Genomic DNA, 15,763 nt, shown 5'->3' on the forward strand with positions numbered 1-15,763 from the left:
GTGCCCAATGGCCCCCTAGTCGTTTCGCATAGCATACTATCTTGCTAGTTACTAGACGGTATAGCAAGTTTCGTCCTAAGTCGAAATAGATGTCGTTATCAGTAGCTCTTAATAGTGCTATGATATTTATAAATATGGTGGGTACCAATGCTATATGGGATAGCTTCATTTTTGAGCTCCCAGTAGGTGTATTAACAGTAATCGTTACTATTCCGTAAGCTTATATTTTCTCAAAATTTCCGCTAGCAATTAGGTAGTCGTCTTCTGCTGCTAGGTAGGAGAAGGTAAAGTCTTCTTTGTTATTGCAGACGTGGGTATCTGCACTAGGGTTAAGTATCTAGGTGTTCTGGAGCTCGAACGGAATTTAACTAGTACTAAACACGGCAGCATAACTAGTTGGTGTCTTAGAAGGTAGGGCTTTAGAATCAAAATTAATTATAGATTCTACGTCCTTTTAATTATTCTCCTTTACTTCCTATACTTCTTTTCAATTCCGATTAACTGCGCGTCTAATTAAGGATATAGACGAGATCTTCTTATCTACTATCTTTTGGATATCTGGCCTTAGTCTCTATCCTTAAGGGCGCTTCTGCTTAATAATATAGTAGCAGTCACCAAATCAATGTTTGAGGCCGCATATACATTCCCTATACAATCTCGAATTTGAATTTGGATTGCTATTAGAATTGGAATTAACGTTAGAGTCTAAATTGGGATTTGAATTGCCTTATAGGGTTATAAATACAAAGCTATTAGCAGCAGCAGTAGAAGATACTTACTACATGCGGTAGTGCTCCTTAAATTCCTTAATTAGTTTAATAATAAATGGGGCGTCTTTGTTCTTCCGTTCCTTCCGAATAAGATCTACTTCTAGTGCTCCTACAAAACTAGAAGAGATTAGCTTAATTGCTTAAACGAAATCGTAGTATGCCCTAAATCCCTAAACGTCTAGAAGCTCTAATTACTCCGCAAGCTTATAGACGTTCCGCTAGTTGTTTAACCATTTTTTAATACTCTGCTTTTTATTATAGGATTTTAAAGCCGTGTATTAATTAAGGACCTTATGTTTTTAACCTAAGGTGGTAGGGGCTAGTGCAGTCTTAAGTGCTTGTAACCGTTCGTGTACCGTTTTAAGGCCGTTAATAAGAGGAAGGTAGGCAACCGATGTCAATTAAACGATGTAGTTATTAATACCGTTTATTGCCTGTTCTTGCTTCTCGTATATTCGTAGGTCGTCCTTATATTTAGCGTAAAGCTAATTGTAGGCGGTAAGCTGGCGTTGGTCTAGCTGAGCTATTGATGTGGCAATGGGTAGTACGTTCGCAGGTGTAGGTCGTTTTAGTAGTTCCAGGGTTAGAAGCTTATCTTTCTTCTTAGATGGGTCGATGTACTGCCATACCTTATTAGTCTTAGCAGTGTCTTAGATAATAAAGAACCATTAAATCCAGTTAGATAGCTAGTTGAGGATTAAGTTAACTTTTGATTCGTTGGTGGTCGTCATTTTTAGGATTTTGACAGGTCAGGTAGGGTCCAATTGGCGTCTTGGCAGAACCTTATTTTGACGTTTTGAACTTTTGATTTGATTCGTCAGTTCGTTCGTCGATTGGGTACGGTCGTCGTTCGAGGTCGATCGTCCGTTCGTTTAGTAGATAAAGAAGCTTAAGACACTTGCAAAGGTAGTAGAAGTAGTGACTTCTTAAATAAGGTAGCAAATTGACTGCTTAACAGATGATGCAATAGGTAGATTAATCCGGGCTCATAACTATAAGCTTTGCAGTGTGGAAGAATTGCAAGAACGACTTAATTGTAATTCTATGGAAATCAAGTGATATAAATACATAAGGAAGGTGTTGGTAATAAGATGAAAGGGGAGACTACTTCGTAACTAAAACAGCGTGATATGTAAGTGATACGCAGTCAATACGCAGGTGATACGCAGTCGATACGCAGGTGATACGCAGGCGTTTTGGCATAGTACCGGTAGTCGGTTACAGAATGGCCATAGCACTGCTTAAGAAGGAAGCTAATATTCCCCCCCTATAACTATATATTAAAGCCGCTGCAATATAAAGGGCTTAAAATAAACATAACTTTAATGTTATAAAGTATATTAAGATACGCCTAAATAAACTATAGAGGGACCCTAGGGCGCCCTATAGGAGAATAAACTAATAACCCTAAAGTAGGGAAGATATATTAGAGAAACAGGTAAAAAAAAGTAAAAGAAGAATAGTGCTACTTTAGGGCCTAGGCCTATATAGAGGAGGAAGGGAGACGTATAAGAGGCTAGTAAAGATAATAGTAAAAAAAAGAAAGGAGCTAAAGCAGAGTATAAAAAAACGCTAGGAAACTATTTACCGCAATATAATACTGGTTAGACTAACGCTAGAGAGGTATATAGGAGTTAAAGGTACAGAGGCTAACTAAGGTAAGAGGAACCTAAGCCGTAGTATAGTTAACGTTATAGGGGGTAAACACTTTAGGGCTCTAAAAAGGCCTAATAAAGGCAGAAAATATAATAGCGACACTCTTAAGAACAGAAATAATAGGACTAAAAGACTGGCTCTACTAGGTAGGTGTCCTAGTAGGTAGCCTAAGATATAAATATAGCTAGCTAAAACAGACACTAAAGTATATAATACTATTATACCCCTTACACACCAACTAAGAAGTAATACTTTTAGTAGCTAGTATAGAGAACTATAATACACTACTCTTAATATAAAAAGGCCTTAAGGCGGTTACCTAGTGGCTTATTAGCTAAAATATACTAAACTAGTTTTAGGTTATAAGGGAAATAGTAATAGAGGGTAGGGGGGCGAGCAACGGGCGCCCCCTAATAACTCTATAGTAGTAGAGTAAAGTTTATAATACTAGCGCGTCCGTAGGCTTATTACGGCAGCAGTAGTTCCTAAAAAGGTTAAAAAGTAAGGTAGTAGGAGCACTATAGGTAACTTATAGGCGCCTCGCAGGCGCTATATAGGCAAGTCTTAAAAGGCAGGGAGATGGATTACGGGGTTTTCTTAAATAGAGTTTTCTCCCTATATATATATAAGGAGTAGTCCGCGTAGGCCTAATAGGGATCTAAATCGGACGTTAAGCAATGAATTATTATTATTATTATTATTATACTAGCCCTAAGAACTATTAAAACTCCTTACTTTATAAGATAAAATATGTTATAGTTTATTAGATAGTATAAATAGCTATATACTTAATATTATATAATAAGTAAGGAGAAGTATTAGGTCTTTTAAAATACTATAATTACTAAATAGGGATATAGATCCGAAGTCTGCCTAGATTTATAGCTAGTAATTAGGCGGAGCTTATAAGGAAGCTTAAGGTAAAATACTAAGAAAGTGACCAATTTTAATAAATAGAAACGATAAAATTCTTAGAAGCCTATATACGGTAGTATAGGGACAATCCGCTAAGTAGTATACGTAAGTAGTATAAGTAGTTTATATTAATCTCCTAAAGAGTTACAGAGGTAGGCAATCTAAAAAACGGTTAGTAAGGATACTAGTTTGCAAAGGGACTTCCATTTAAATATTAAAAATACGCTATAGCTAAACCGGGAGCTAATCCAGATAAACGAAAGTCCTTTAACTTCTATTAGTTATAGAGAGCCGTAAATAACAGACTTAGTTTATATAAAGGCACTCTACTTATCTACTTCTGCTTACCTCTTTCTTTCTTCTCTTTTAGCCTTCTCTAGTCATTTCTTCTTAATATTACCTTTATTATATTCTTTTATAATATTATATTAACGTTAAGCATTGCTATTTTTAGTATATAAATATACTGGAGCTCCAAGGAGCTCTTGGAGTAAAATAATTTACTAGCTGGATGGAGTGGATTCAAGGCCAGATCCACTCCACTCCAGTCTAAAAAGATTACTGATATAGACGAAGTGCTGTGCAACCGGGCAATTGGAAGATCCATTACATCGAACGAGGCAAACCGACGAACCGATACGACCAGCAGACACGAGGATTGACTACACTACGACAAGGACAATTTGATTTGGAGGATCTTTGTGGACACATTGGCACAAGAGGACCGGGTTAGGCAGAGCCTTTGGATAGGTAGACAGCCTTTGTCTTTAGAACACGGGTCACACGCATTTTAGCACTCTGTTACACCCTCTTTTGTACACATATTTCCTTTTTTAAGCAAGGCCTACGGCTTCATTTTTTGTCAGATCCAACTTCGTTAAACCTGAAGGGGGTGTGTAAAGGTTGGAAATAATCGAGATTACCTCTAGTTAGGGGGTCCCCCTCGTGCATATAAGCCTCTTTTCGCCCACAATACAACTTCATGCAGTCCAACAGCATTCAGGTTAACATCCCATATACATCCTGATAGCATTGCTCCATATCAGGACAGCTTTGAAAACTATTAGCAAAACTCTTTTCGCTAGTTAATAACTTTTGACTTACTATATAGGCTCTCTCCCGAAAATAACATGCCAAAGATACTCAAATACTCTGCCAGAGGTAAAGTCATCTAGCGGCGTATCCAGCAACCACTTTAAAAACCTCTTATACTCGTCCCTCGACCTCTTTATTACTTGATCTCTTGAGACAGCGAATTGCGCACAGCACGGCGTAGCAATAACCTTAGGTACATCATTATTCCCAAAGAGTTCGGCCCACGCACCCACCATGGCACGTTCCTGTGGCCTCAGCGGATCTAATTCCTCAATCGGTCGGAACGGTTGGATTTCTGCGGGACATCCCGGACTCAGAATACATCGTAGATTCGCATAGCCGGTTCGCTGGATGAAATCAATCTTAAGAGCTTTAATAGTTGCGACGTTATTAAAGTCCAAGTCTTTAACATTGCGTGATCCGTGATTATGTTTTTGATGACTGTGCAAGAATACAATTGTGGATGGGAGATTAAAGTAGTTGTCTATAATATAAGTAAGGTAGGCGTTTGCTTCATGGCCTTTGTTCATGCTCGTGTGAAGTGCCGCATCTGGATCATCGACAGTATAGATGGCAGTCTGCCAGCTTCAGTGGCCCGGTTAGTTAGAAGTTGTTAAAGAAAGGAGAATGTAGCTTTAAAGCTTACTCGGGGAAGTTTTCGTCGACCCAACTCGTATTTTCCTGTCTTAATCTCGCCACTACGAGAATCTTGTCTGGGACGATTGCCGGAGAGGTTTCTAAAGCGATGTCCAGAAGTGTTTCGGTGGCGGTAGGTTCAGGCTCAATTTCAGGCCTGATATTTTATTAATACTAACGTGAACATAAGGGAAGGGGCAAATAGTCTTCGTATCGCAGACCTGAGAGTTGTTATGGAGGAAACTGGCTGATTTTGAAATAACTCCTCTGCATAATAACTTGCGTTAATAAAGGAGCGAAAGCTGTCAGCAGTGAAAGGCCGAAAGTTGAACTGAATCACAAGGAGGAAGAAGGTGAGCGCAATCGACGAAGCGAACGCCTTTCGGCGTAAAGTAATCATATCACTGAAAGCTTAAAGTTGCCAAGGACTCAGTATTCTAAGGTCCAAGCACGACCCGATTTATCCATATTGCCTCGTAGGAGAAGTAATATAGAAGTAGTAAAGGACGGCAGCATGACCATGGCTTGGTGGCTGTGGCGTTTGCGACTAGCGCGTAACGTAACAGCCCCTCAATCGTACTAAGCCCCCCCGATCGTAATAAGCCCCGGCTCGAGCCACCCTAGTGCATCCGGTTGCACGTTAATCACGTTAATCAAAATTGGTAGATTTACTGTATATCTAAAAAAAGGTAAATATATGTTAAAATGGCCGTGCGTATTACTTCAAAAGGTATAAACTCCGCCGTTTGATAACCAAGATCGACACGCCCTTTCAGCCGGACGCGCCAGGATGGTGCACAGTCAAATCTCTTTAACGTGTTTCACCACTCAACGCCGCACACTTAACGCCGCACACTTAACGCCGCACACCACCAACACCAAGACGCGTCTTCGTACAAGTATTTAACTATAACGCTTTAAATTTAACTAAAAATCCATTTAATAATTTCTTTAAATAATACTAAGGCATTACTGAATTATATGGCCTTAAATATAATTTTTTTAGCGTATATTATTATATAACTATTTAACTTTATAAAAAAAATCCTCAAATTAAAATTTTAACCTTATTAAGCCTATAAAATGCCTCCTTATATAATATACTTAAATTATATTATTACTTTTACATAAAGCTTTTTATTTACCTTTATAAATATAATAATTGAAATTATTATTATTTAATATCCTTTAATAAGTTAATTTACTGCTTAACTTGTTAGGCTTTAAAATTAATATTAAATAAGATTTTATACAAGCTAAGTCTGTTAGTTTAGTTAGGCTAAGGTATATAATATTTTTATTATAAATTATAGCTAATACTACTTATAAAGCAGCTTAAAATTTATAATTATCCCTTAATTATTATTATTGATTCTATTTATTGCCCGATTCGGTCCCTTTTCAGGTCCATGCAGGCTGCTACCTTTCTATATAGGAAAAAGCCCCGTAAGGGGAAAAACCTAAGTATTTCCTTTTAGCTGGTCCTACGCGTTCCGCCTTCGCCCAGCTAGTATAGCTTTATGTCTTTTAAGTCTGCCTTGCGTACCATGCTTCCTGGGTATGTCGGAAGATCTAGGGGGGGTAGAGGGTCTGGCGATTCGCCAGTGAGCCGCCTGTGGCTAGGCGGGGGTGTCCAGTCCTTAGGGGCTGGAATGGGGCGTATCCTTTGGTGTCCTCCTGTTGGATTTCGTGTGCTGTTTGGAACTGCTGGAGGATTCCTTGGCCTATAAGCCATTTTGCTGCTGCCTGTAGGCCCCTACTTGTAGAGAGCATCTGGGTAATATTGTTTGTGCCTGCGCTGGCGAGTAACTGGTCCCTTGCTGAGCGGTGGCTACAGAATAGCAGTATGTGGCGTACTGACTGAACGGGCCATCCGCATGTACATTGAGGTGTAGTATTTGGAACGTGGATGCTTGCTAGCCATGCGTTTAGGCCTAGGATCTCCGTCCGTAGTAGGAAGGCAGCTGTAGATTCTGCCTTCATTAGTCCTTTGTATAGGGGGAGAGTCGGTATCGACCATGGGGTGTTCCATGTGGCTGCGTCTTGTGTTTTCGCTGCCTCCTTCCATCGTTGCTTCCATTTAAATTATCCCTTAATTAAAAGGCTAATATATTATTATTATTATTAGTTCTATTTATTGCCCAATTTAGTCCCTTTTCTAGGTCTATACAGGTTTTTACCTTCTATTTATAGGAAAAATCCCTAGTAAGGGAAAAACCTAAATATAACCTTCTGGCTAGTCTTACGCGCTTCGCCTTCGCCTAACCTATTTACCTTTATAGTATATCTACCTTTTATACTATACTTTTAAAGTATCTTAAAAGGTCTAAGAGGTAGTAGAAGAATCTAGTAATTTGCTTATATACCGCCTTTAGTATAGCGGGAGTATTTAGTCCCTAAGGGGCTAAAAAGGGGCATATCCTCCTATATCCTCCTATTAGATCTTATATACTATCTAAAACTACTAAAGAACTCCTTAACCTCTAAGCCATTATACTGCTATATATAGACCCCTACTTATAAAAATTATTTAGGTAAAATTATTTATACCCGCTTTAGTAAATAGTTAGTTCCTTGCCGTGCGGTAGTTATAGAAGAGTATTATATAGTATACTAACTACGTAGGCTATCCGTACGTATAGTATAGTATGGTATTTGGGATATAGATACTTACTAGCTATATGTTTAGTCCTAGAACCTCTGCCTATAGTAAAAAGACGGCTCCCGAGAGCGGCGGACGGAGCTTCGAGGAAAATCAAGGGTTCTTTGACGATGCTAAGGAAGCAGGGACGTGGCGGGTGAACAAGGTCGAGGGAGGGGTTTTAACAAAGCTGCCGTATGGCGGTGAGCCGAATGCTGAAACCACGCCGCTATTAAGCAGGGTGGAGGATCAGTTACCGTGAGACAGGCGAAGTTGTTAAGGGGGGCCAGGGGTTCGGTATTACTATATCTGTGTATCTCTTCAACAAGAACTGTCAAGAACGCCTTGCAAAACTTAGAATTAAGAGCCCGAATACCAATGTATCCTTCTCCTTGCAGACACCAAGAACGCCACCTCCCCCAATCCATTTTTCCTCTCTTAATCAATATTACACCACTATCATCTCTGCAAAACTACTAAAACTTCCCTACAAGCGGTAAATCCCTGCTCGAAAACCCAACACCAATCACGAACTGCCCTTTCGTCGGCATGACCCAGTTCCCCCTCCTGGAGCACCAGTAGCTAAGATCCTTCCTCGTCAGCTCAAACCTCACCTCTGCTCTATGGTTCCTAGCATTTTCGCCCTGCGCATGCACCTTATGGAACCCGCGTAGCACCCTAACCGGGAAATCGACCAGCTCGCCCGTCTCCTCGTCGACGTAGTTCTCCGGGTAGGAGATGTACAATTGGACGACAGCGTCGCCATCGACAGGCCCGGTGTTTGTGAGAGTGCAAGTGACAACGGCTTGGATGGTGTACAGGTCCGGGTTCCCGCCCTGAGCGCCACCGGCGGGAGAGAGCGGGGCGGGAGAGTCGTAGGACGGTGGATAAGGGTATTTGCCGACTTTGACGTCAGAGACAGAGGAGATGTAGGGGTAGATGTATTTGGTCAGTTTGCGGAATCCCTTGGGCGCGAGCGCAGTCTTCGGGTCAGGAATCGTGTTGTCGAAGTTGGGTGGGTCGATGGTTTGGGGTCGGGGCGCTGGGAGAAGGGTCTTTCTAAAGGACTTAGGGTTGACGAGGAGGGAAGAGAGGTGGAAGGTTGTGTAGCTTAGTCCGTAGCCGAATTCGTACCGGGGGGTGACGTTGTATTTATCGAAGTAACGGTAGTCGATGTAGATACCTTCGGTGAAGTTTTGCTGAGGAGCCATGCCATTTGGAAACGTGAGAATCTTTGAAGTTGGGCCATAGTCTTCTTCTTTCTTCGCGATCGTGTAGGGTAGTCGGCCGCTGGGGTTTACGTCGCCAAAGAGGATATCGACGAGAGCATTTCCACTTTCTTGGCCTGGAAGATGGGCTAAGACGACAGCTTTAACGGTAGGGAGTTCGATAAAGTCTTCGAGGATGACTGGTCCTACTGCATGGATCACGACAATGGTGCTGCCGGTGCCGTTGCCGCAACCATCTGCAACCTTCTTGATCAGGTAGTCACCGCCTTTTTGCGTGAACAGATTGTTGCGGTCGCCACGAACCCCGTCGGACTGCATGTAGCCTTCGCCAGAGTCGGAATTCGCGAAGACAATACACAAATCTTGATCATAAAGGAGCCCTTCTTGCTCGGTAGGGAGCTTGTTGGCAGGCCAATCCGTCACATAGGTGCTGTTCTCGTTGAATGCTTTCCTGATAGCGTCGACAGGTGCAACGAGATATGGGAATTCAACAGCTCCAGATCCCCAGCCTGAGGCGAGAGTGCCAACATTACAACCACGGTCTATGCAGCTGTTGGGACCGTTCTGGTTTGGGCGTGCATCCTCACCAAAAATACCCACGCGGTATTTCATTTCTTTGCCCTCTTTCTCATTGTCGCTCCAGCCGTTACGGTTTAACGGTAGAACGTTGTCCTCGTTCTTGACCACGACTGTGCCTTCAGCAGCAATTTTTCGTGCAATATTGCCATGGAAATCATCGCCTTCGCCCTGGACGTTGATGAACTTATTGACTACCCCAGTTGCCTTGTCGTCGCTGCCATGATGCAAGAGACCAATCCTTTCATTGGTCCACGAAGAGAAGTTTGGCCCTCCATCACCCTCAGGTGGTGGCATTGGCCATGTTTCTTTGTCATCCTGCCCAACTTGATACCATGCAGCCACAATACGGGTAACCATATCATTGAGTCGATCCATCGGAACCGAACTATTGAGGACAGCCTTGGTAAGCTGAGGTCCCCAGAGTGACTTGCCATCAGCCCATTTCAGTCCATCTCCAGGCATGGACATGTCGAGTCCCGCTAGAGCACTTGCAACGCCACTCCTTTGTGCAAGCCAATCCGACTGCACGAATCCTTGGAATCCCAGTTCGTCTTTCAAGATGCCGTTCAAGAGCTTGCTATTCCCACAAGCATATGAATTGTTGACCTGGTTGTATGAGCACATGACACTGGCTACACCAGCCCTGACGCTCTCCGCAAACGGCCACGCGTAAAGCTCGTGTAGGGTGCGATCATCTATATTGCTCGATATGGCGTTCGGTGTTCCCCACTCCAAGCTCTGGCGGAAGTGCTCTTGCTCATTGCCCACGAAATGCTTTGCCGTAGCCATGACGCCCTCGTCCTGGATGCCTTTAATCGTTTGAGCGGCGGCGATGCCCTGTAGATAGGGATCGGAACCAAATCCTTCCCAATTCCTGCCGCCAGCAGGCATCCTACCTATCGGGCCCATCGCGGGGCCTAGGATAATGTTGACGCCCTTTAACCTAGCTTCCAGTCCATGTGCTTTGCCCCGTTGATACATCAACTCTTTATTCCACGTCGCACCCACCGTAACACCCGCCGGGAATGCTGTAATGTTATCCGCAAATCTGATACCCAGCGGCCCATCCTGGAGACACAGGCTCGGAAAGCCCAATCTAGCCACGGGTCCTGTATTACCCACGCACAATTGCATGCTCCATCCAGTGCCCGTGGTAACATTGACCTTCTCCACCAACGTCATCTGCCGCACCAGGTCCGCCGCCTTCTTGTAGCTCTCTTCCCACGCGGCATCCATGCCGCCCTTCGGCGATGGATACCACGGCGGGCTCTGGCCGTCCAAGGGCGCCGTCTTCCACACCCAGATGCCGCCGGCACTCAGCAGCAGCACGACGGCGGCCACAAACAGTAGGACGAGGCTGCAGCACAGGCGGGTCGGGACACAGCATCTTCTCCAGCCGCTCCTCTGGCTCGCTTTCTCCGAAGGATATGTGTCTTTTCCTCGCAACGACTCGCCGCGTGACCGGCGTGTCTTCTTGCGTTTCAGCGTCCCGGCATCGTAGTTTAGGGGGTCGAACTCGTCGAGATCCTCTTCGGATGAGGATCGGTACGCGTCCTCGAGGGAGCGGCGGAGGGGGGAGTCGGGCTCTGGGTCGTCGAGTTTTGAGTATTTCCCTCGCAGCTCGTAACTCTCGGCCATCTTTCCTCCCTGCTACGGTATCTCACCAGAGAGGGAAATCAGCACCAATTAAGGAAGATGGAGGAGATAGCGGTGGTAATGATGAGCTAGCGTGAGGAGCAGAGTCGAAGACCCAGAGCAGGAGCAGGAGTTGCGTGTGGTCTGAGACGTCCAAGCTCCAATGATATCCAGCTGGCGCTTTCCAGCCCCTGGATCAACCTGGAGGATCTACGCTAGCCCTAAGCGAGGCTTGGCTGAAATCTGAAAATAGATGGTTGAAGTTTTCGGTACGGAGGACCGCCCAGAAAGAAATTTCCCCTTCCTATTTGGGAAAAGCGCGGTTTTGGTGCCAAGACCCCACCAAAATCAACTCAATCAGCTTGATTGAAGCTTTTGATACCAGTATATTGTCTATATAGCTTCCAAAACGTGGTGTTTTAGTATCTAGCATTTACCTAATTGACCTCGTTCCACCGCACCTTATATTCTATAGGCTTTCAAGGTTTTTAAGGCCTTAGTTGCCTCTATTGTTCTTAGCTCACTACCTAGCTCTCTACCCATTCAATTACCTAATTACGATCATTTCTTTGGAGTCTCTGGTTATAGAGCTGTCGATCTATAATTAAGCCAAAGCCTTAAGTGTTCTGACGTTAATTTAGGACAACCAAATCAGCTAATTTTTACCAGTCTTCCTCAGTAATCTCCTTAATTTCCTCACGGCTCTATATAGGTAAGAAGAATTATAAATAGGCGTTAGGTAGACCACAGTAATTACGCAATATCTCATAGCCCGTTTTAAGCACCTCAACAATCATAGAGAGCTTACAATTGGCTTCCTTACGGAGCTGCTTCCGGCTTCGCTACTTTTTATCTGCTCCCTCTCTATAATTATTACCTCCTTTAAGTTCTATAATCTTCTTAATATAGTAAGGGATCCTCTTAATCTACTGCTGAATTCGCTACTGCTTAAGATCTTGCTAAGCTCTAAGCTAAGCCTTCTCTATAGCTGCGTAGGAGATAAATAGGCCTCTTTTTATAGTAATCCGTTTTAGGTAGCCCTAACAGGGCTTAATTATATTTAGATTAGGCGAATTACCTAGCTAAAGAAGACGTTAAATCTCACAGGCGTTAAAGTAAGTTTGGTAAATCTTTATAATATAAGCAGTAGCCTTATCTTCCTATATAATTATATTAGGATTTAAGTATATAAGACTCTAGGTAAACAGAAGAAGTTTTAGTATTAAAATATTCGTTAAATATTGCTACTAGTTAATTTTACCTCCATCTAATTAAGTTAAAGCTCTATATAACACCGTAAATTTCTATTTAGTAGGAGCGCCGCCTATTTGCCTTTTATAACATAGTTTATATAAACTCCTTTTAGCTACTTAATTCTTCTTTTAGGCCTTATATACCTCTAGCTCTAGAGCTTAATTCCAGATCTTAATAATAGATTTTAATTTATTAAATTTCTTCTTTATTTGGGGCTTCTAAATATAGTAAGGGCCTTTAAAGTTATATATAAAGCAACCCCAAAACATAAACTTAGAGTACCCCTTCTACCGTTTTTATACGCAGCTACGTACACAGGCCTCATTCAATCGTCGCTATACTTAATAGCCCCCTTAACGGTAGCCTAAAACAACGCTCGTCTTATCTAACCAAATTACAGCCTTCCAATTTTCTAACGTCCAATAATAATAAGCCAGTGCAAATCTATATCGTTTATTCTTTATCCCTTAACCCGTTAATTCGCGTCCAACGGTTATTGATAAGAGCTAGCCAATCAATCGAGTTGAATTTAACGCCCGTACTGAGAAATACAAAGCTTTTAATTAGGTGCACGCGTTGTTTTAAAACTGGTGTTCGCGCATGGACCACTTCTCGTTGGACGCTAACGGGTTAAGGGATAGCTGCAGTTAATCCAGGCTTCCTTATTAGCTTTATTTTACGGAAGCCGTGCTTTTTAAGTATAATTTAAACGGACGCCGCAGAGATACCTATTTCGCGAGCGATTTTTTTACTGCTTTTTTCACGCCCGTAATAATCGTATGTGACGGCGTTAACGACTCTCTGCTCAATATCGGGGGTAATCTTTTTAGTACGCCCTATGCGGGGCTTATCTTTAAGGTAGTCATTAAGGAGGACCCAATTTGCGTTCCAACTATTCTCTACTGCCTTTTTTGCTAGGTTACGGATGTGCCTACCGCTAATCCCAGTAATTTAAGTAATTAGTTTTAGGGGTATACCCAAAGCCTTTATTACTACGGCCTGCGCCCTCATTACAAGGCCGTAGTAAGGCATTTTAGGCTTAAAAACAGTAGGGAAAACAGTAGAAGGTATGTAGAGGATATTATAAGTAATTAAGTGAGTAGATTCTATTAAAAAGTTAGCATAGAGTTGCTTTTACAAAGCTCAAAGTCAAAAATTCAGTATATTTTAGTGGGGTCTTGGCACTAAAACCGCGCTTTTCCCAAATAGGAAGGGGAAATTTCTTTCTGGGCCGTCCTCCGTACACTAGGCAGGCTACCGTCTCACCGTATATTCCATGTTTGTTCGAGAGAGTTCATCATATCTCATTGATCCAAGTCTTTTGAAGAATCCAACGCTCTATGTATATGTACAAATTGATATCATTCGCTTCATGTCTCACGCACCCCCGACCTGCTTCAGGATACCAGCAAGATTGATGCTTTTAGGTCTCTCAATTGGCAGACCCAACGCCCTATCCCAAATAAGCTGTGCCAAAGGACCAAGACCACGGCTGACACCAAATGTTGCAGTGTAGTAGAGTGTCTCCCTGAAACCGTAGTGGTGGAAGAGCACACCGGACGAACTATCTACATTGGGAAACGGGTTCTTGGTCTAAAGGAGAAGGGATTAGCATTGGAAGTAGTTGTAATGGATAGGAACTGATGGTGGATGAACGGAGTGGGGTGGTGATTAGATGAACGGAGTATATCTTACCTTTCCGTGCTCTGTAAGCACACTAGGGGCAACTTCCGAGTTCTTCTTGACAAGCTGGTAGACCGGGTTCTTTGCAATCTCGGGCCTGGCATTTGCAAAGTCCATTAGGGCCTCGAAGCGGGGATCAGGTTTCCTCAGCACTGCATGACCATAACCGGGGATGACACGACCAGATTTGAGGGTTCTCCAGAGGTAGTCATTGACATCCGACTCAGAGAAGTTGTTGCCAACAGCCTCCTGCATCTGAAGGATAAATCGGAGTACCTCCTGAGCAGCGAGACCGTGAAGAGGCCCAGCCAGACCTTGTAGACCGGCACTGTAGCTGAGGAAGGGGTCGCTGAGCGCACTTCCAACCAAGTGCGTTGCGTGAGCAGAGACATTTCCACCTTCGTGATCTCCGTGAAGGGCAAGGTAAAGACGGAGAAGATCTTGGAAACCTTCGTTCTCCTTTCCTGGCTTGCCCAACATAGCAGCGAAGTTGTATGCCCAATCCTGGTTGAGGTCAACCTCAGCAGGGAGAGCACCACCGCCACGGTAAGCGTTTTGGTAGATCTTGGCAGCGATTGTAGGAAGCTTCGCGAGCAGGCTAATACAGTCATCGAAGGTAGGTTCCCAGTAATCGGCCTTGTTCATGCCTTTTTCGTATGCCTTGGCGAACTTGGACTCGTAATTGAGAGCGGAGACAGCACAGGCGAACTGTGTCATAGGATGAAGGTCCTTTGGAAAATCGTCCAACATCTTCTCGACAAACTTTGGAATACCCGCCTTCTCAGCGAGTTCTCGCGAGAAAGCTCGCGTCTGTGCAACTGAGGGAACCTTTCCGGTGAGGAGAAGCCAGAACATTGCCTCCGGCAGCATTTCAGTGCCAGAGGTACCCTTGGGAAGTTCTTTCTGGCAATCCTTGATAGTACGGCCTTGGAAGCGAATACCTTCATTGGCGTCTAACACTGAGCCTTCCCAGACCATAGCTTTCAGACCTCTGCAATTGAGTTAATGCTGAATTGAAGCTTAAGAACCTTGACGTCCGCACCTCATACCGCCCAGCGTGTTCTCAACCTTTACTTCACCAAGTGGCTTGTTGACATGACTTTTGACCTTCTTCAGCAGCTCCCGCTTCGCAGGAATGGCCTTTTTGAAGGTCTCCTTGAGGTCTGGTTCGGAAGACGATGAGTAACTGCAAGCTTGAACTGCAAAACCGAATCAGATTAGCGGTGCATTGCCACAGGCAGGTACCATTCCAACCAACGTACCAGAAGCTCGAGGCCCCACGGCAGAAGGCTGTTAATGCTGTTAGCTCCAAATATATATAAATTTTTTGCATCTGCAAAACCTACCCTGAGAGCTCTGAGAGCTCTCGAAGCTATTCGCGCATTCAATGCCATGACCGAATCTTATTGTGGGGTAGAAGCGGTGGGATTTCTTTCGCGAGTAGGAAGCTCTCTTTCGCTCTATGCAGAAGCAGAGGTCTCAACGAAGCTACCAGATAGCCAATTGCTTATAAGACAGAGATAGCAGACTCAGGCATAGGATTTCACAATCGACTGAACGGTCCGCTGATGCGCGAACAGCGCCAACAAGCTCGGTAATTCGCAAACGGGCTAAGGCAGATAACTACCCTCGGTCCGATGGCGGCCAGGCGGAAGAGAAAGTTATCCTCG

The 15,763-nt window shown here is 43.6% G+C and overlaps 3 protein-coding genes across 3 annotated transcripts; all 3 read right to left on the bottom strand.

Annotated features, from left to right (window-relative positions):
- Positions 1 to 3,992: 3,992 nt before the first annotated feature.
- On the bottom strand, positions 3,993 to 5,573 carry K441DRAFT_644035 (uncharacterized protein). The gene is made up of 5 exons (XM_067646742.1): positions 5,294 to 5,573; positions 5,083 to 5,229; positions 4,446 to 5,021; positions 4,265 to 4,392; positions 3,993 to 4,191 (listed from the first exon to the last, which is right to left on the bottom strand). The coding sequence occupies exons 1-4, from the start codon at positions 5,470 to 5,472 to the stop codon at positions 4,341 to 4,343; spliced, it is 954 nt and encodes a 317-aa protein (XP_067499517.1). The 5' UTR covers positions 5,473 to 5,573; the 3' UTR covers positions 3,993 to 4,191; positions 4,265 to 4,340.
- Positions 5,574 to 7,993: 2,420 nt separating this feature from the next.
- Positions 7,994 to 11,302, bottom strand: K441DRAFT_666927 (glycoside hydrolase family 3 protein). The gene has a single exon (XM_067649734.1). It carries the CDS (start codon positions 11,157 to 11,159, stop codon positions 8,190 to 8,192), a length of 2,970 nt encoding a protein of 989 aa, XP_067499518.1. The 5' UTR covers positions 11,160 to 11,302; the 3' UTR covers positions 7,994 to 8,189.
- A 2,438-nt stretch (positions 11,303 to 13,740) lies between these two features.
- Positions 13,741 to 15,763, bottom strand: K441DRAFT_666928 (citrate synthase-like protein). The gene is made up of 5 exons (XM_067649735.1): positions 15,440 to 15,763; positions 15,356 to 15,383; positions 15,136 to 15,292; positions 14,106 to 15,084; positions 13,741 to 14,003 (listed from the first exon to the last, which is right to left on the bottom strand). The coding sequence occupies exons 1-5, from the start codon at positions 15,485 to 15,487 to the stop codon at positions 13,788 to 13,790; spliced, it is 1,428 nt and encodes a 475-aa protein (XP_067499519.1). The 5' UTR covers positions 15,488 to 15,763; the 3' UTR covers positions 13,741 to 13,787.

Source organism: Cenococcum geophilum (genome assembly GCF_001692895.1).
Source record: "Cenococcum geophilum 1.58 unplaced genomic scaffold K441scaffold_51, whole genome shotgun sequence".
Lineage (NCBI taxonomy): Eukaryota > Fungi > Ascomycota > Dothideomycetes > Gloniales > Gloniaceae > Cenococcum > Cenococcum geophilum.